This window comes from Strix uralensis, chromosome Z (assembly GCF_047716275.1).
Source record: "Strix uralensis isolate ZFMK-TIS-50842 chromosome Z, bStrUra1, whole genome shotgun sequence".
In the NCBI taxonomy this organism is placed as follows: domain Eukaryota; kingdom Metazoa; phylum Chordata; class Aves; order Strigiformes; family Strigidae; genus Strix; species Strix uralensis.
This window is the reverse complement of record NC_134012.1, coordinates 91,871,917-91,892,182: the sequence shown is the minus strand read 5'-3', so window position 1 is coordinate 91,892,182 and position 20,266 is coordinate 91,871,917. Positions and strand designations below refer to the sequence as shown.

General features: G+C 53.0%; 1 protein-coding gene across 9 annotated transcripts in view; it reads left to right on the top strand.

The window, feature by feature from the left end:
• The window catches only part of CNTFR (ciliary neurotrophic factor receptor), a 209,832-nt gene that overhangs the window by 102,569 nt on the left and 86,997 nt on the right, over positions 1 to 20,266 (top strand). For all 9 annotated transcript variants that reach the window (XM_074856845.1, XM_074856843.1, XM_074856844.1 and 6 more), the window contains one exon: positions 19,058 to 19,139. In XM_074856845.1, coding sequence (XP_074712946.1) covers positions 19,058 to 19,139 — 82 coding nt within the window. The remainder of the gene's footprint in view (positions 1 to 19,057; positions 19,140 to 20,266) is intronic.

The following is a 20,266-nucleotide window of genomic DNA, read 5'->3' as shown; positions in this document are numbered from 1 at the left end:
AGGGGCTGCTAGTGGGCTTCCCATGCATCAGTGGAGAAACCCATGGAGAAGGATGGATGAACACATGCAGCCCATTGTAGGAGCCGACACAGCCCGGTCAGGCAGTTCCAGTCAGGAGTGTACGAGCTGTGCAGGCAGCCAGGTACACAGGCCTGAAGAGTTTCTTTGGAAGAGGAAGCCAAGGCCATGTAACACAAGCAGAGCTGCTCCTGTAGCGTGCTGTGGACTGGGAGTAATTCCCTTTGGGGAACCCAGACTCAACCCTGCAGCCTTTCCCTGGGCTTTCTTGATTTCATCACTATCTTTAGCAAAATCAGGGTTTCCTTTGTGCTAGCTGTTACGAATGTATCTCTTGAGATGGAAGTGACATTTGTTTTCTGCAATGGTGATGCTTTGCCCTCCCATAGCCAGCTGAATTCCCGCTAATCCTCCCCTCCCTCGTTTCACACATTTTTTCTTCATTCTGCTCCTAGACCATGGCGCTTTGCTAAGCGTCACAGTCAGCAGCAGGTAATTTAAGCACACATCTGCTTGCAATCTGGGAGGAAGGAGAGAGGCAGTTTGTCTTTGTTAGAAGCCCGGCGGTCATGGCTCTTTGCTTACCTGGTGGCATTAAGGCTTTTTTGTGGCTCTACGGGGCCCAAGTGGGAACCAGTGGTCAGATAGGATGGGGACAAGGTGCCCTGATCTGGTCCCTCGCCCAGGGGTATAGTTGGGGATGTTCAACCAGGTTGATGGGCTGCATTACCCAACTTGAGTGCTGATACCTGCTGGGTTTGGCTGTCCTCATCTCCCCTCCCTTTTCGTTCCCTTCTTGTGGTGTGCTGGGCTCTCAGCCTTCCCCAGCGAAGGCTCGCGATTCTGCTGGCTGATTCCAGCTGGGTGTGATAGACAGAGAAGGCCAGTGGAATTGGTGGCTAGGTCCATGCCCTTATTTCAGGAAAGCTCTGGGGTTTGAGTCCTCTCCCTATGGATGAGGAGGGGACATAGAATGAGCAGGAGGAGGTTGGAGCTATTGCTGGGTCACAGGTGGAATTGAATGGCACAAGCTTGTAGGAGACCAGGACTTGTCTCCTTCCAGTGCTTCAGGGCAAACTTATTTCAGCAAATTCTCCATCCCTGGTTGCTATTCCCTCCACTGGGTTTCCTCTTAAGGAACTCAAATGCTTGGTTTATTTTTGGAGCTGCCCATGCCCCACCAGCAGCACAGAGATAACATGAGATCTGCATGTTGGAAAGGCTGATGGTGAGTAAATCAGGAGATACTGCTAATTTTCCTGGGGAAATGAGGACACATCCCTGCATTTTTCCAAAAAGCCAGAGGAGTGGAGCAGTGGTTCCTCTGCTATCGAGGGAGATTGGAGCGGTGGGAGGATGCCGCAACCCCAAAACACTCGTCTCCACACGCACCCCTTGCAGACATCTTCTTTTCCATTCCAGTCCTTGCAACTAGTTTTTAAATGCATCGAAGCCTTTCTTCATGTTTTGCTAAGTTTAGACTGCTTGCCTTTTCCCTCAGTGTCCCAAAACAGCTGCTGAATGAAAGGCAATCGTTTTCTGATATTCAATACCATAAGCAGGAGTGATTTGAAAATGTGTTGATTCCTTAGACTGTGGGAAAAAGACTTGTACTGCTGGCAAAACTGGGCTGAAAAGTAACATGGGGTTTTTCAGGGTGGTTTTTTTTTCTTTTTTTCGATGGGTTCATGGAAAAACAACTCATATTTCTTCATTGCTTTGAATTTTCCCTGGAGGCTTCCAAGGGGCTGAAGTCTTGTATTTCTATACACTTGTTTGCAGAGACGGCAAAACGCAGTGGATTCACACAAAAGCCTCAGATTTGGCAGTATTGGGAAAAGGGGATCTGCGTAATGCCCTGAAGCATTGTTCTTACAACCCACGAAAGCCAGACATCCCAAGGGGAGCCCAATGCCAAAATTAGCTGAACTCACAGCCACATCAGTGGGGTGAAGGGGCTGTCCTACAGCTGGTGCCAGAGGACTTGTGTTTCCCGGCCCTTGCTTTGACACAGATGTTTTGTGTCACACTTGGGTCCACTGGCAGCAGCACCGGGGCTTTCTGCTCCCCGCGACTCCAGGGCATCCATGAGGGAATTGCTCCCGCCATCAGGCTCAACCCTCCTGGCCAAGTGTGGGGTGAGATGCTGATACCCAGGCTCAGTCCAGATGCTGTGCTGCCGGCTCTGCGTGGGCTTTCCTCCGTCCAGCCGGCAGCCTCAGGTCCTCTAAAGATTGCGTATTTGAGATATATGTAATATTAGTCCACGTAAATCACATCAAGCCTATGGCTTCCAGCGCTGCTGGCTTGGGTTCTTGCAGACTATCTCGCTGTCACTCAGCCGCGGGCTGTCTAGGTTAGCTTAATGAGGAAGCCAGACTAAGATGAAATAATTAATGCAGCTGTAGAGTGGAGATGTAGGAGTCTTTGGGGGATAAGGGAGCTGGCCCAAATCTTCCTCCCCAACTGGAGCGCTCCAGGCCTTCATGAAGGTTCGGAAATACTCCATTTCCACTGGGTGCCAAAGGTGGGTCTGTGGTCCTTCCAGCGCAGGATGCTCCCAGGAGCTCTCCAAATCAGCTGCGTAGGCACGGGGATCTGGACCTGGTTCAGGGCAGCAGCTGGGCTTGGGCTGTAAGCTGGGAGCATCGTGGGGGGCCGTGGATGTTTTGAGAGGGTAAAACCCCTGTGCTAGGGGAGAGGAGAGCAGTGCTGGGCTCTGGAGGATGCTCTGTTGTTGGGATGCTCTTCTTGGCCCAGAGAGTGGGGAGAAGGGCCAGAGATCTCCTCACTCAGGGCTGGCCCTGCTCTGCCAATGCAAACAGGCAGTGTCGAGGGGAGGCATCTACTCCTGCTGTGAGCTCCTGCCGCTTGTCGTGAGCCCGTATTAAAGTGGGTTTATTTAGTAAACCCGTTCCAGGATAAAGCTTTTGATTTACAGGAGCCCCGATAGCGCTCCAAGGAGGACTTGTACAACTTTAACTGCGTTTTCTCAGCATCACACCAGCCCAATAAAAGAGAGTTCATATGTGCTGCACAAATTCTCACTTCCAATATAAAAAAGGTTTTATGAGACTGGAAGTCTCGCTGGCTCTGCGGGGCCGGGTGTATTGGCGGATACTCCGCATGACAGACCCTCGATTCCTCTTCGAGTTGTCAGACTTCAGTAGCATTTACAGCTATTTAGCTATCAAATTTTATGTGCGGCTCTGAGAGAAATGTGTCTTTTAAATACTGCTCTGTCTCATAAACAGCAGTCTGTTAAACCATGTCAATGGTACAAGCGGTTCATGAAGCCCTCCGATGCAATCGCCTACAGCTCCGCTCATTACCTGAGCGGCAAAGTGCTGAACAACTTAGGGAGTTAATTTTCCAAGCCGGTCGTCTTGGCTGGGGATCGGCTTGCTGAGCTGGTAATAACTGTGCTCCAGCAGCCCAAATTTGGGTCCTCTTTTACCCCAGTGTACATCTCCTTCCTGCTAGCCTCCGTAAAGCCCTGCTCGCTTGGTGCTTGCTCGGGTAAGGATCTGGTGTTTGTCATCTGCAGTATGGTTGCATCAATAGGCCACCAGCGAGATCACATCCCTAGTTTTCCAACCAAAGGCTTTGAAGCTCAGTATCCTCTTATTTCCACAGGAAGACCCTTTGGTCTTCTCTTTGATCGTCCTCCTTGGTGGAGAAGCTGGAGGCAGGAGGTTCCTGGGGTGCTAGCCTTGACCTTGGCCATAACAAAATCCCTTTGTTGCAAAAATCCCCTACCCATCACCTTCCCTGTCTGTGCTTTTCCCAGCAGTGGTTAGGGGAACAGCATGTACCACTTTGCATCTCCACGTTATTTATCTGGTGACCCAAGCTGAACTTGATTGTGCCAGATGAGGAACAGAAGCTCCCACACCTTCTTTGCTGATAGTGCAATCGTGCCAGCTCCAACGCTTGGGATATAATTTACAGACTCTGAACAAGGTTTCGGAGCTGAGCCAGGCTTGAGCTTTCAGCCTCTTTTATTTTATTGTTTTCTTCTTTTTTTCTTATTATTGTAGAGCAAAATGGTAACTTTACATTCATTTTCAAGCCTGTACTGCTTGAAAGGTGCAGGTGGTGCAGGCGGTGCGGGGAGCCTGGGCTGCGGGCACCTTTGCCCAGAGGCACAGGGTAACGAGCGCTTGGATGTCTAATTGCTGCCGTGTGCCACAGACTGGGAGGTTTGCTCTCCCGTCGCTGCCGTTTCCGTGTGCAATGAGCCGGGGGTTGGGGAAGAAAAAAATATATGTGTGTGTGCAGCATGGTTATTTTCAAATATGAAATTGCACCTGCAAAAATAGAAGCCAGGAAGGGACTGGCGAGCAGCTCGGAGCTGGGAGGCGCAATGCGTGCGGAGCAGGGATGGGGACAGCGTCTCTGAGTTTCTTTCCCATGCTTGCGCCGCCTGATAGTTTTAGCGGACGTTACTTTTCCTCCCCCTTGCATTTGAATTAATCATCTGCTTGTCAGCGCTCTTCCCCCCAGCTCCCCTCCCCGCCAAGTCGTGGGGAGCAGCGTGCACACACGCAAGCGCCCATGCACGCAGCCTGCATGCTGACGGACTTGGCCGCTCGTTAATCACTTACCAGTGTCGTGCGAGTCAGTCCCCACAGAAGGAGGTTTGGAAGAGGGAAAAACGGCCATCTCCTTAGTCTCCACTTCATCGATGGGGACAGGCTGAGCTGAGCACAGGATCTGTCCCTGCTGCATTGGAGCCCCATGGTCTCCATCCCTCTCCATGGTCTCCATCCTGCTCCAGGCAGAGAGCTGGTCAGATTTTTCCAATCAGATTTTGCTTTCCAACATGTTTGAAAGAAGTGCTGAGCAGAGCCATGTTCCTACCAGAATCTGTGGCAGACTTTTTTATATTTAAGTTTTCCTGGCAATGGTGTGCTCATACATCTATCCAAGTGAGAAGTGACCTTGGGAGTTCTCTAGTCCAGCCTCCTGCCCTAAGCAGGACAAATACTGAGTGTCAACCAGTTTGGTTTACCCATCTGGGTCTTCAAAGCCTCCAGGGCTGGAGATCCCACAACCTGTCTGGGTTCATCTTCCAGACGGTGACTGTCATGAGAAAACATCTTCCCTAGAGCAAGCCCGAACCTATCCTGTTGCAGCTCATGCCTATCATGTCTTGTCTCCCCACCATGGAGGGAAAGGGTCTGTCTCCATCATCTCAACAATCTTCTGGTAGACGCTGTCAGTTTCCTGTTATGTCCTCCTTTAAACTGTCCCTTCTCCGAGCTGGACAAGTTCTGTTTTCTCAACCTGTCCTCATCCCTATGTTCTTCTGCCTCATCACCACTCTGATGGCCCTTCACTGGACTTGGTGGAGGTCAGCAATGCCCATCTTGTACCGAAGCCCCAAAACTGAGCACAATGGACTTTTGGACTTGAGGACTTTTTTTTTTCATTGAATTTATTTTCCATAGTGGATCTTACAGACCCTGCCTAGGCATGTACCTGGCATCAGATTTCCCCTCTGGTTGGGAATGGTTGCCAAAATATAACAAAATTAATAAAGTGTACATGTGTGTGTGTGTGCATGTTTGTGTGCACAGTTATTTATCTGCTCTGCTCAGAGGCTCCTCTGCAACCCCTGCCGGAGCCATGCCCTCTCTCCGAGCTGCGTTCTGCTTCACTTCAGCCACAGAGATAGTGAACTCAGATGGTTTCTTTTCCTACCCCCTCTCCTTGCCCAGAGTTTCTCTTAATAAGTGCTCTGAGTTTTCATCTGCCTTCAAGGAAGATTTTTGGGGCCAGGCAGAATCAGCTCTAGCAAAGGCTGTGCTAGGAGGTGCTGGAGCTGCAGAGAGCAGCTTGATGGGGATGAGTGATGCAACCAGAGCTGGAGAAAGGGAGCACAGACCGTTTAGGAAAGGTTAAAGAAGGTCGGGTAGCCCAGGCAGGCTCTGGGGCAGAAAGCAGAGCACCTCAGAGGTGGGGGCTCACGGAAAGACGGGGGCTCAAGGGGAGGAAGGGAGCATTTGCTGGAGGTGAACATCCCTGCAAGAGGTGCTTGGTGTGAGGCTAGCTCCTTCCAGAAGAGCTCACTGGCTTGTTGCAGAAAAACCCTCCACCTAAATGCTGCTGAGCCAAAAGCTGGGACACGCTCAGCTCTGTGGCCATGGTGGAGTGTTTTCACCCTCCCTGAGTTTTGCAGAAGGGCATTAGCTAAAGGATATGCCCAGTGACAGGTCCAGGATGAGCCACCTCCACATCCACGGGGTGGAGATCTGGGGTTTGAACTGAAACCTCCTGCTGTGCCAGGCAGGTGGAAGTTGGGCTCCCGCTCTCCATCCAGGCAGCATTGTAATGGGCTCAGGCAACCAGAAAGGAGCAAAACCAGAGGCAGAAATGTGTTTCCCTGTGTTTGCTGCTCATCTGTTTCTTTACCCTGTGGTGAGCACAGCAAGCTGATGAGTACAAGTGGACCTGACTCTGGCTCAGCTTTTCCTTTGTTCTGCCGTTGATGAATATTTGGGGATTGAAAGTGAAATACAGCGCTTTCCGCTTCCAAAGGAAAAAAAAAAAGGGAAGGAGCCCCTCTTGTATGCTGCACCGGCAAACCCTCGTCATCCTGTAGCAGGAGGCCAGCGCACATGAATATTCCTGTGCAATATGCGCGAGTGATGAGCCCCATATGCAGGCCTTGGGAGAAATTAAATATTTTCTACGGCGTTTTCCAAAGAGCCTTTCTATCAAAGTACTCGGTCAGGAGCCAAAACGCCCCAGCTTTCGCAGCCCCAGCTGGTTGACACTTTTTTTATTATTTTATTTTTAAACGCTGATGAATATTTTCTAATTAAAAAACAAGCCCTCCCCTAAACTGAGTCTTGCCCCAGTGGATGGAGTTGAGCCAGAATTTGGGAGGGGGCTGGAGGCCACTGGGGGCTCCATGGCTGCTCTCAGCTGCTGTTTTTTTCCCTCATTCAGTGCTGGAGTTTGCAGGAAGGGTCCTGAGATAAAGTGCACGTGTGGTCCCCATCTGCCCAGTCACGCATGGTGGAAGGCAGCTGTCTGGGCAGTGGGTAGCAGCCTGGTCCCTGCCTGCTGCCTGGCCCCCAAGAGAGGGAAGGGATGAGTGCAGGCTCCAGGCAGGAGGTTTGAAGAGCACCAGCCTCCCAGGATAGAAATCACTGGGGTGCACATGGGCAAGGGGACTTCCAAGCAAAGTTTGGCATTGCGGGGCTGCTCCTCATATACCAGCTGTTTTGCTTGCAGAGGTGAGAAGGAGCAAAGACATGCGATGGGTTTTGGTATGGAAGAGATGGGGAAATGGCTGGAGGGAGAGGGAGCCCGAGGAGGGGCAGATACACAGGATGAGACCTGATGCTGGCTCTTGTCTTGAGAGCAGGGACAAAACCCCTTGTTAATTTTAAGGCATAAGAACAAGGCGCAGAGTTGTAGAGGAGCTGACCTGCTGGGGGCACAGGGATGGGAGATAGGCACTGGCTCTGTGGACTGGAAGGAGAGGAGAGCCCAGAGAGCCCAGCAGGAGCCTGGCAGGTGGGGCAGGGCGAGGGACAGGAGGACGATGGGCAGCAGGGTGATGGGCAGCAGTGGAGGCAGAGAGCATGGGGCCAAGAAGGAGAAGCATTAAACACTCCTCTGCTTGCTTCTGGAGTCTATCAGCATGGCTGCAACTGGAGCTACAGCCCTTGGAATTGCCAGGATTAATTTAGGCCTGGATCTGTGCTCCTTGGATGCGAGTCTTCATGTCAAGTCACAGAGGCCACTTGCATTCATGTTTAGCGCTTGGCTTTGATGGTTTACTGGTGGAAGAAGTGTCTTGGAGGAGCAACACTGGCAGCAGCCACCCTCACCTCCAGCCTCCTCTGTGGCAGCCACAGGGCTTGAGAGTGGAGCAGAGCTTGCAGAGCAGAGCTGCTGGGATCTTGCAAAGTGCGACCTCTCCCAGCTGAGTTGTTTTTCTACCAAATACCCAGATTGGCTTCAGACTATTTTCTGCGCACTGCATCCAGTGTTGGTAGACAGGATAGTGATGGTATGTTCACCTTGGATACTGTACCCCATAAACCACGAGAAAAAAAAAAAAAAAAAAGGGTCTGCGCAGTTTGAGATCACTAAATTGGTTCCAGGGCTTCGTACCAATGTGTGTATCTTCACTCCCTTGCGGGGCTGGAAACAAATTGGATTTTAACCCAGTTTCTCCTATATTGAATATTCATTTAATTCTGTGTGCTTTACATAGCAACATCTTCCTCTGAGTGTATGTTTTCTTGGCTCTTTCTTTTTTGGAAGGAGGCTGAGATGCAAGTACAGTCTCACGCCACAGCTCACCTGCCAGTGGCAGCGTGCAGCGTGCAGCGGTGCTGGGCTTGCCAGAGCTCATTGCTGCTCTCAAGAGCCATGCTCAGAGGGGATCCCACTTCCAAAGGGGTTTTTTGTTTTCCCCATCACTGCTGAGCCCACCGCACCGCCCCGGCACGCGTTCATGTACGGCACGCATTAGTGTACAGCCGCTCCATCCCCCTCTCACCCCGCGGGAACTGCTTCCCTGATGTCAGACAGCTAATACCACCTAACAAACATGCTAATTTAAGAGCTGTTAAAGCCAGGGGGCAGCGGGAGGTCACAGTCCACACAAACAGATGGTGTTTTGTCCTTGATAATTAAATTTTCCTGTAGTTTTGGGCGAGAGACTTCTTGACTTCTATTTCAGCACAGCTGCCTCGGGCCAACTCCATTCCTCCCTCCTCATCCTCTGCTCACTCTCAGCAAACGCCATCTGTGGTGCTGGGGCAGGACCCCGGGGAGGATGAGGGTTCCCAGGGGGTTTCAAAGGTGCCCTTGGTAGCCCATTGGGCTCACCCCACGTGCTCTGCCGGCTCCAGGCTGCAGCGGTCAGATCCCCCCAAAGAGGCAGTAGTTGGAGGCCAGGTGAGTGTCACCAGCCTGGGGCTTGTGGGTGTCCCCAGCCCGTTTCAGCAATGCTGGTGGGGGAGAGACCCTGTGCTTTGGCCTCTCGAAGCTGCTTTTCCCTATCCCCCAGCTCCATCCAGGCGATGCCAGGCTGTGGGGGGGGCAAGGAGGCTGGTGTCAGCGAGGTTCTGCTGCAAACTGAGGCAACGGTGACGGCAAGACAGCTGCTGGTGCATGGCAAAGCTTGCCATGGGAGTGGGGCCATTTGGGATGTCAAAGCGAAAAGGGGCCGATTCCTCGCCCCTGCTTTCCCAGGAGGACGTCTGCTAGCAGGAGAGGACAGGCACATTGCCCCAGTCCCACTGCCAGTCCCAGTCTCAGCTCTGGGACAGACCCCTGTGTCTACCAGGCAGCAGAAAGCCCTCTCCAGCATCACTGGCCCTGACATAGGCTGCCCCTGCTGAAGGGCAGGATTAGTTCCTCCCTGCACTGCCACTCTCCTTTCTTGTCCTCAGGATGTAGCAGCCCTGCACCTCAGTTTCCCGCAGCTCACTGTTTTGCATCCAGCTAGGTTGCCTGCTCCAAAAACGAGGTTCTGCTGTGGCATTTGGGGACAGTCCCCAGCAGGCTGTGGGGTTGAGTGGGTGGAGAAACTGGATGGAACTGGGAGAAACAATGAGCACCAGACCCCCCAATCTGGCTGTAGGGTGGGCAGCATTCCTCTCCAGCCTGTGCTTTCCCCTGCCCAGGTTTTGGGCAGCATCCTTGTGGTGGGTGGGAGGGAGGGAGGGTACAGCCTATACACGGGACAAATGTCCCTGCTGTCACATCTGTCCTGACTGCCTGGGGTGGCCTGCGTTCCCACAGCAGTTTGTGGACTGGTGACCCCAGGCTAGTCAGTGGTGTGAAGGCGTTGCAGAGACCACTGTCCAGGACACTGTCCCATTGCACTGTTTGCAGATTCATGCCCCAAGTGCCCTGCAGGTGTTTCGAGCTAGAGGCATGTGTGGTGCTCATGCAAACTCATGAGCATGAGGCCATCAGGCATGACCCACCATGGCAATCTCCCCTGCAAAACCTGCTGGTCAGCTGCAGGGAGCCCAGGGCCACAAAGACGAGATGGGTCAGGGTGCGGAGGGGTTGTGGGCCTCACAAAGGGTGAAGCAGAAGAGAGCCAGAGGTGGCTGCGGTGCAGCTATATATGTTCCGTAAGCAAATGTGTGCAGGAAAGCTTAGTGAGCGTGCAAGCCAGCAGTGGAGTGCCTTTCATCCCACTCGCCCACCCAGAGCAGCAATCCTCCTTTGGAGCACCCCATCTGGTGAGGGCCCGGAGGATGCCCTGCACCCTGTGGAGTGGCAGATGAGAGGGGAGGGCTGGGGTAGGCTCACAGCCTGGCCAGAGCTGGGATCCTTGGACTGTCCTGATGCTCTCCCCATGCTGTTTGCTGTCCCCCATGGTCCATTGTGCTGGGAAGGAGACCCACATGCCAAGGGATGGAGGGAGCTCCCAGGGAGGGTGGATGGCTTGCAGAATGGGGAGCCCAGCATCTCCCATGGGACCTGGATGGGGAAGGACAGCAAGAAGAGTGGGGTGCACATGGTCCCCAGCATCCTGAGCACCTGCCTGCCTCTGACAGCACCCGCTGCCTTCCCTAGGCTGTGGAGGCTGCCTGGCCTCTGCCCACCCTGTCCTCCTGCCAGCTTGTACTGCAGGCATGTGGGAGAGATGAAGCAAAGCAAAACAAATCATCCCAAGGCGTTTCTGGGGAGGCGTCTCTGGGGAGGCAGCATCAGAGTCATTGGAGTGGTTTCCTCCGTGCCAAGCAATTAAAGAAAAAAAGCCCAAACAAATAAACAAGCCAGAATTAAAATGCCCAGCAAGCTCTGAACAACTGGATGCTCCCTCCCTTACGCTCCCAAATGCTAAGCCAGTGTCTTACTCCCTCCCTGGGCAAGATGGGCTGCCAAGGTCTTTTCCAGTGCTCCTCACTCCAATCCTGCTCATGTCTCTGACCCCTGCAACATAGGCTTCAGGCTCTCATCCTTCTCCAGCTCCATCTCAGCATGCTGGCAAAAAACAAATCTGCCCTGCTTTCTGAGCAGCGATGCTGTGGCCTCAGTCCTTGGCTGTGTTTGTTGATTTAGGAGTGAGCTATAGCACTCCATGGCTTGGGGTCATCATCACTGGGAGGTTTTCTGGGCCCAAACCGGTGTGGTCCTGCCTGCGCTAGAGGGAAGGGGTCCTGCAGGGTGCCAGCAGTTGGGTTTGGGCAGCAGCCAGTGGTTGTGCCCCACTTGCCCCTGTGCTTCTGCAGGAGCACAGTGCCCTTCACTTCTCTGGCATGGTAACATTGGGGTAACCCCAGTGCCAGTGAGCTCTGACCCTGTGCCCATGCTGGTGTGCAGCCCCTTGCATGGGTGCTGCAGAAAACAGACCTCCAAAGAAGCAAGTTTGGGCTACTAAGAGGTATAGTCTTCATATTTCAAGCTAAAACTCTTTGTTCCCTGTGTCCCCAGGTGCCATTAAGGGAGATGTTAAAGCACCTGTGGCCAGACCCTACCCCAAATCCCCACTAGCAGCGACCAGGCTCCTGAGGTTTGGAAAGACCATCCTGCCTTATGTCATGTCCACTGTGCCACGGTCATCTAGCTGATGGAGGAAGTTTGGACAACAAGCTCTTGTCTGTCCTCCCTTTTCTTTTTGTTTCGCTCAGGACAGTGCATGACTATGGCACAGTCAGGATTATAATGCTAGGATGCTTTTCTCTGCTCTGGAGGTTTGCATCTTAAGGGGCATTGGGGAGTGCGTAAGGCAGCCTGGCCACAAACTCTCCTCAAGGCAAAAAGCAGGTTTGTGAGCAAAATCCTAGGGGGTTTGAAGGGCAATGCAGCCCCACGGACAACAATAAGAAATGTTGCAAGTGTTTGCCTGGAAATCACAAACTGAACCTGGTGTGAGGCAGCAAGACCTTCCTAAAATGTTTGGAGCTGTTTACTCAGTGTATGAGAGTTCGGTTTTGCTTCTGTATTTTGTTTTTAGGTTTTGTTCTTCATCATTAATATTCTGTTTTCATGAGTGGAGACTGGGAATTGGATTGCCAAAATTCAGTGTGACACCAAGAACTCCTTCCTGCAGTAATCACAACCTGGAGAGGCAGAGTGAGCAGGGTCTGCCCCTAAACACACCTGTCTTGGGTGATTTCTACAGTTTCCAGGGAGGAACCCTGGGAAATGCCTGGACCACAAGCATCTCCCATCTCTCATCTCCTATCTCCCTCCTTCTTTGTCTGATCTCCTCTGTCCATCCCCGGCATGGTGCCATCAGCTCCATGCCACTGGGGGAAGCATATAAGGAAAAACTCAGCCCAAGACCCCACTTCAGTGGAGGGTCCAGCAAAAACCCCCATCTTTGGCACTTCTTTAATAGAAGCAAACATCCAATTGATTCCTGCAGTCTCTCTCAACAGGAAGCTGGGAAATGCTCAGCACGGAGGAAAGTTGAGTAAAAACAGGGAAAAAATTACATTTCCTATCATTGGTCCAAGCTTTCCTCCATCTCGGAGGTTGTCTGAACATGGATGTGGGATGTGGAGGAGTGGGGCTTGGGTATGGCGGCTCAGCTGAGCTTCCTGCCCAGGCGGCACTGGTGTCCTTGAGGAATAGGCCTGGGGCAGTGTTTCTCCGCAGCCTCTGCTGTGGGGATTCAGGCCCCCTCCTGTCCTGCCGTGCTTTTTCCCGGCACCAATTTCAAAGACGTGCGATGCTTATTAGTATGCTGTGCTTTGTGCTGGCTTTTATCACCATTGGAGCAGATGGCTGGGCTTGGACCACTGCCCTCCGCTTGCAGAAAGGCTGGTTAACAGCATAGTAGTTGCAAGGACAGGTATGGGATGTAGGAAACATCTCCCTTTAGGCTCCAAGCAGGAAGAGGGGATGGGCAGCGGCAGGATTGCCTGGTGATGGCCGAGGGCTGTTGGCAGACAGGGTCACTGGAGAGATGCCCAGCGGTGTACCTGTGTGATGCTCTCTTGACATTGCTCATGGAGGTAGGATGTGGCTGGCAGGGAGTCACACCACAGGGATGGTTCCCCTGCCTGCCCCAGGGTAACAGAGGAGGCAGGTCAGTGTGTCCCTTGTCCTACTGGGGACAGGGTGTGGGCTGCAGTGTCCTGATGCATTAGGGCTTGCTTAGTCAGTTTGGAGGAGCTGCAAGGTGTCGTTTGAGAGAAGAGGAACCCACCTTGCTAGTGGAGCAGAAATCCCCCAGCCCCTGCAGCTGCAGGTTGAAGACTTTGCTCCTGGGGGTCTTGGGGCTCCACTGGCCTTTCCACAGCTCCCTGCCCTAATGGGAGCACATCACTGTGATCCACATGAGCAAGAAATTACCTGTCCTGGGACCCAGATTTCCAGTCAGACAGGCTCCCAGTCTGAGCTGTTTCATGCATTGCTTGTTCCTCCCTAAACCATCCCAGCTCCCCCTGTAGCCCCTGGGCTCTGCAGTACTGGAAAGCAGCTCTGGTTTTAGTTGGGCTGATGCTCCCTTCAGGAGAGTTTCTTACTTCATTCCCATGGGCACAGGGCAGCTTTCATTGCTGCCTTTCTCACTGAGACATCTAACCAGTGACATCCAGGGAAGATGGAGCAACTCCAGGCTTCAGCTCTGTGTTGGAGCCAAGAGCCCTGCAAGCCTACGGCTACCCTCAGGGACACATCTTCCACAAAGGCAGCTTGGAAATTTTTTGAAGGCCATCCCTCCCCTTTCTGTCGGTCTCTTCTTGACCATGAGTGCAGGAGGGTCTGTCCATCCACCCAGGGGTCCAGCAGCACTCCCCAGTCTGGCAGAGGCATAGTGATGGAGGGTCTTTGCTGTGGGGGGACTCCTTCCTCTAGGCCATCCTCTCACTCAGCGTCTACGCTTCGTTATTGGAAAAGGAGGAAAGCTGCAGTCTGCAAGAGCCATGAGCGAATTAATTTCAGCTGGCCTCGGTCATCCCTGTGGCACTCATGGTCCAGGGGAGCAGTGCTAATCGCCCTGTTGACAGTGGGGGATTAAATTAGATTTAAGAAGACTTTTCAAGCAGCAGGGGCTCTGACTCTGCAGGTAAGGCTTTCTGATAGCACGTATTAAGGAGATGATAAAGTCCTTCTTTTTTCTCCTCCTCTTAAGCAACAAAGTGGAGTTTAGTGCTGATGGGGCATTGTAAGGCCAGGAGGTTTTAGGGCTGTTAGCAAGTGAACGGCATTAAGCAACAACTATTTTGTCCTCTCCTTTCCCTCGTCTTGCTGCTAGGGGTGATCTGAAGGGAGGAGATGTCACTCAGTGCTTTTGGGCACCCAAGTGCTGTTCCCAGGGCTGCCCCGCTGCCCACAGTGCTGCCCATGAGTGGTGCAACCCCTGCAAGAACCAGGTCTGGAACGTGTCCTGCCCACTGTGGTGCTTCATTGCTAATCCCAGCAGCACATATTGCCCTCCAAGAGGGATGGCATCTCGCTGGAGGCACCCCAGGGGCTGGGGAAAGGTGTGGCAGGATCTCTGCTAGCAAAGGGATGAGCTGGGCAATCAAGGGTGGCTTTGGTAAGGGTGTTTCCATGGGGCTGGGGACCAGGAGATGTCTGCTGCGAGTGTCTCCAGCACAGGTGCACTGTAATGGCTACAGTCAGCATCTGCTCTACAGGCATACCTTCACACCTTGGGGACAGGTAGATTGTGACCTCTCATGCAGGACAGCTGTGCTGCAGTGTTTACAGTCAACATCTGTGATACGGGTGTACAGTACCATCTACAGTCAGCATCTGCAGTACAGGTGTACTGTAAGGTCCACAATCAGTTCAGGTGTACCATAGTGTCTGCAGTCTCTGTGTGCAGGACAGGTGTACCAGAGCATCTACAGTTGGTGTCTGCAGTACAGGCATACCAGAGCATTTGCAGTCAGTGTCTGCAGTACAGGCGTACCATGGTGTCTGCAGCTGGTGTCTGCAGTAGAGATTGTACCATAGTGTCTACAGTCACTGTCTGCAGTACAGGCACATGGTAGCATCTACAGTGGGAGCCTGCAGTACAGGCGCTGCAGAGCTCCTTTGGAAGGCTCTGGGCAAAGGCTGCAGGGGGACACGCAGGAAGGAAACGACTTAACGGAGCTTTTTTCTTCCTGGGGTCACCACTTCAGAGCCAGGCCCTGTAACAGCACCTGGTGAGGAACTGTGCGACAGAAGACTTTGTCATGGAAACACTAGGGTTTAAAGCTACCACTTTTCTTTTGTGGGAGCCACCCACTTCCAGAATCAGATCTTATTTATTATTGCTGGGAGGGGGCTGTGGCAGGTGAGAGTTGTGGGGGGGAAGCTGGGGTGCAGCCCACATCCCTTGCCAGCTGGGGAGAGCCCTGCCCTGGAGCTGCTGTTTCCAGCTGCCAGTTGATACCCCATTACTAGCGAGCATCCCCACTTTCTAAGGATCTTTCTGAGGGATAACTGGGAAGGATCCATCCCTCTGCCTGCTCAGAAGAGGACACTTGGACTGTTCAGCAGGTGGTGCATCCTACTTTTTGGCTGAATACACTATCTATCCCCTTCACTCTTGTTGGTCACCTTGGGACTGTCCTCACCCTGTCACACCAGAGCAGTTAATATCACATCACTGTGCCCCTTCAGTCCTGCTTGCAGGGGCAGCCTCTGGGCTTGTCTTCATGTAAATCTGGCCACAGCCCCCTTCCACATAGCCTGATCTGGCTCAGGGAAAGCACGACTGGAAATACATTTGGTTTAGACGGAGAGGGCACCATATTCCTGTCTTCTGATAAGAGTAACCATGACTGATGTCCTCATTACCCTTAGGCATTAGGACACGGCAGGGAAGGATCAACTAGTTGCTGTTGCCCAAAACAAGAAGCTGGGGACAGCAAGAAAGGCTGCTTGCGGCGGCTCCAGCTCCAGAGCTGCTGGGCCACCGCATCTCGTGTGCCCCCTCACCACCCTCCACTTCTGCCCAGGCTCCTCTTTCTTCTCCGCTGCCAAGAAATTATTCACTACAAGGTCAAAAACAAATATTCCTCAAGCTCTTTTCCTGCAGAAGATTGAGTTTCCTGCTGCTGGGTTTGCTGTGTAATAAATGCGGTTCCCCACCGTCACCTTTCAACTGGTCCCTACTGGAGCGGGGATGCAGCCCGAGGAGCTGCATGCCTGGTGAGCTGCTCCTCACTGGCCCGTGTGCCTGCGTGCCAGGGTGCTGGCTTTTGCTAGAGAAACAATTAAATGAGCAAATACAGCAAATGGAAATTTGCATTAGAAGCATCTGCAGAAATTGCGAAGGTTTTGTTATGTGCTTGAAAAAAAAAATAAATCAACATGGCTTTGGGCAAAACAGTCAAACAAAGCAAATACTGCATGGGAAATTGCAATTCAAGTGAGAAAAAGTTGGTTTTCTGGCTAGATTTTTTGCACTAAAATAGCTCTGTCTCCTGCCTGGTGACAGAGCTCATCTCTGAGAAGAAATAAGCTTTTGCAAGGTGAAAGCAGCTGGGCGGTAAGGTCTCTGTGCCTGCACTGGGAGCCTCTGTGTCCTGACAGTGCCACAGAGTCCCCAGCGACCTCAGCTGTGCCCCTCCTCTCTTTCTCCACCTGTAGCCAAACACCATCACCCTTGAGACTGTCAGTGCTTCAGGACAGGAACCATCCCTTGCCACATAACTGTGGTGCCTCTGTCCGTGCGGATCTGGTCTTGGGTGAGGCTGCCAGGCATGTGGGCAGGAGCAGCAGCAATTATTTTAACACCGATGAGGAGCAGCAGGGGAGGGCAGGTGGGTTTGTTCCCTGGCAGGACTGAGATGTAGAGTGTGATAGTTGGTGATGATACTTGCACCAGCACAAGCCAAACAGAGGGCTACGATGAGCAGATCTCACACTTTTCAAAGAGCAGGCTGACTGCCAGGGTGTCGGAGAGGCTCCTGTCATTGCCACTGTGTCCAGAGTTGGGATGGCTGCACTACCTGGGGGTACCTGGACTGCAGTGCAGGGGGGGCTCCAGCCCTGGTGCAGTTCCCCTGCTTCAACTCATGGTGCCACCCACCAAATTCCAGGGCTGTAGGCAGTGAATATTCAGTGGGAAGTGAATTTGGGATTGGTAGAAAAAGTTGGCTCCTGGTTTGCAGGCAGCTCCCAAGGTGCCCGGGGCACCACGTGCCAACACTGCCCCGGCATGTGGCATGGCCACCTACCTCCAGTCCTGGCCATCACCCACTCCCCGAGCTGCCACTTTCAATGGCAGCCAGCACACAGGCAGGGTGGCAGCAGGAGCCACACTGCAGACATGGTGGGGAGACATGGAGGAGGCAGAGCGGATAGCAGGCACGGGGAAAAAGAGGAGCAGGAGAGAAGAAGCAGAGTGAATGATAACGATGTTGTAATTAGCACTTAGTGCTCCTCACACAGAGCTTTCAAAGGAAGGTCACCTTCATTATCTCTGTTTTACAGGCAGGGAAACTGAGGCACGGGGGAGGCAGTAACAGCAATTTGCTCAAGGTGACCCAGGAGGGCTGGGGCTGGGCTGGGAGGGGGGTCTGGGGCTGGTGTGTCTGTGCTATGCAGCCGCAGCATACAGAGGATGGCTCTCGCTGCCAGCTCTACCAGCCCAAACCTAGCACTGCAAATTCAGAATCGAGGCCGTGGGTCCCTTCTCTGCCCATCTCTGGGCTCCCCATCTTCAGACCCACTGTCGACTCCAGCCTCCATGCCCCTGAGGGGCATTTGAGGCCAGGCTGGTCCTGCTGCACCCCAAACATTTCTCATGATATCCCTCCCAGCCCCTTTTGCGTTCCCCTCCAACCCTGAAAAGGCTCATGTCCTGCTGCGAACCTGAGGCCATCTGGGCTCCTGCAACAGCCGTGTTGGGTAATGGAATATGTTTTGCTGGGTTTTTTTCTCTGGCCAGTACAGCTTCCCCTTTATTTAGGTTTAAATGGATGCCATCTGGCTAACGAGCCCATACTCATGTTCTAGATTAAAAGGCAATCCTCCACGCGTTACCGATACGGCACTGAAGATTAGAGAGGTTTAAACGATTTTGAAGGTGTAATTTGCTTTTCATGCATGGTGCTGTTTACCTCCTGGCGGGTGGGCCGGCATTCCCATTGCTGTTCCCAACAGCTCCCTCCCAACTCTCGTCTCCTCTACCAGCTCTGGTTGCAATAAGAGGAGAGCTTGGGCATCTCCAAGCCTGGCAGGGCTGCACAGGGCATCGTTGCTGTTGTTGCTGCCATTTGTCCACTCCTGGTTAAACTCGGTGCAAGGAGGATGTTCCCTGATTGTCCCTAAAGCCCAGCATGTTTCCACCCACCTGCCTTCTTAGCTGTCTCCCCCTCCACACCTCCCTGCACCCCAGCATCCCCTGGAACATGGCACGGCTCACTGGGACAGAGCAGCCTCTGCCCCTCTCCCAGCCCAGAGAGATGGGGACCAACTGTGGCCTATCAGGGTGTCAATGGCAGGTGGCTGAGACAGCATGCTGCACCCATCAGTCACTGCGAAGACACTGGTGAGGGTTACACTGCCCCTGGCATGCCCAGAAATGCTGCTGCTGTTGCATCAGACTGGTGGACAGCACAATGCTCGGTGCTAGCACAAGAAGGGGCCACACCAGAGCGGCAGCTGCCTGTGCTGGGATCTGCATCTTGCATATCCTAAGCACTGGCTGCTGCTGTGAAGTGTCTGGCTGTGTTCCCACCTCTTCAAAAAACCTCTGTCACCCACTTGCAGGCAATGTCTGCTCCTAGGGTGATGCTGCAGCTGCCAAGGAGAGCCCAGCACCAGCATTTGACTTCTTAAAGGGAAATGTTGAAAATGAGATGAGGAAAATACAGTATTTGTGCAAGGCATGTTGTCACCTCCAGGCACCTGGTTGTGCTGGCAGGTGTCATGGAAAGTGCCACAGGCTATTGAATGATGAAGCATGCACCAGAAAAATGCTTTGTTTTGCAGCAAGTTCCCTCATGGCTGAGGTGAAGTCTTGCTTTGTGGCCATCTCCTTGCGGTCCCATTGCACCCTTCAGCTGCCCAGCAGGAAACGGCTCTCAGCATGCCACATGCAAGGTCTCCTAGAGAAAACCCTGACTCCTTCTGCCTGTGTTTGCTTCCACAGATGGCTAACCCTGTCCCGTCAGCCTGCTGCGTGGTGCTCGCTGCAGTGGTGGTCGTCTATGCCCAGAGACACAGCCAGCAAGGTGAGTCTCTTCACACCTTTCCCACCTTGGGGGTCCCACAAAATGTGAATGCAAATCCTCTGGCCTCTCTCCTGGGGCAAGCTGGGTGAACACTCCAGGCTTGCCTGATATTATGTTTCTGAACATTATCACTTTTCTCCTCTCAGTGACACATGCATCACCTCCTGCCCACTGCTGTAGGGTTTGGTCCTGCTTCTCCCCAGTGCCCGTTGGTGACCCTCACCCTGCTCCTACCCCTGAATGTCCAAGGGTGCCCCTAGAGTGAGGGTACCGCTTCCCATCCCTTCATCCCCCCTTTTCTGCACACTATCATGTGCAACACACCCATGAAGAGGGAGGAAGAAGCAGCAGCCTGACAGCTCCAAGCCCTGACACACCACACCATGACCATGATGGATGCCTCATTCTGCTCTCATCTCCTTGGGGTGACTTTGTCCCCATTGCCACCACACAGCTGCACCCACCACTAGGTCTCTCCTCTCCAGGTTGGCAGAGGATTCAGGGCTTACCCTAGTGATGGCTTTAGAGAGACTATATTTTAGAGTCACTGGTGGCATTGGGAGCTGGAGGACCCCACATGATCCTGGGTCAAGACAGGAGCAGAAGGGTTATGGGGGGAACGGTTGCGTCCCACTGTAAGGTCACCTATGGCAGCCCTGCAAAAATGGGACAAAATGAGGGACCTCCAAAATTCACTGGCTTTCCTGGCAGTCAGCCTGGCTGTAGTTGCTTTCAGTGGATTATAGAGGGGAATCTTGATGATTAACTCCAGTAAGGACACCTGTGCATCTGTGGGCTCTGTGGGATTGAGGAACCCAGCCAGAGTGCCCCACTGAACTGCCCTAAATCCAACTGGGTGGGTTTACATTGCTGGAAGCTGCCAGCTTGGTCACAAAGCAGCTGGGGCTTGGCAACACATCCCCATCACATGGGGCAGCCACTCTCTGGACACGGAGGGAGCTTGCTGGGTGGTGTTACAGGAGCATCCCAAGCACCTTCCCAGGGTACCTGCTTGAAGCATTTAAATGTTGAGCTGTCTGCTGCTTGTGGTGGTGTGATGCTTTCTACAGAGAAGCAGTGCTGCTTGGTCCTGCTCTGCTTGCAGGATCACTGCCTGGGAAGCTTTG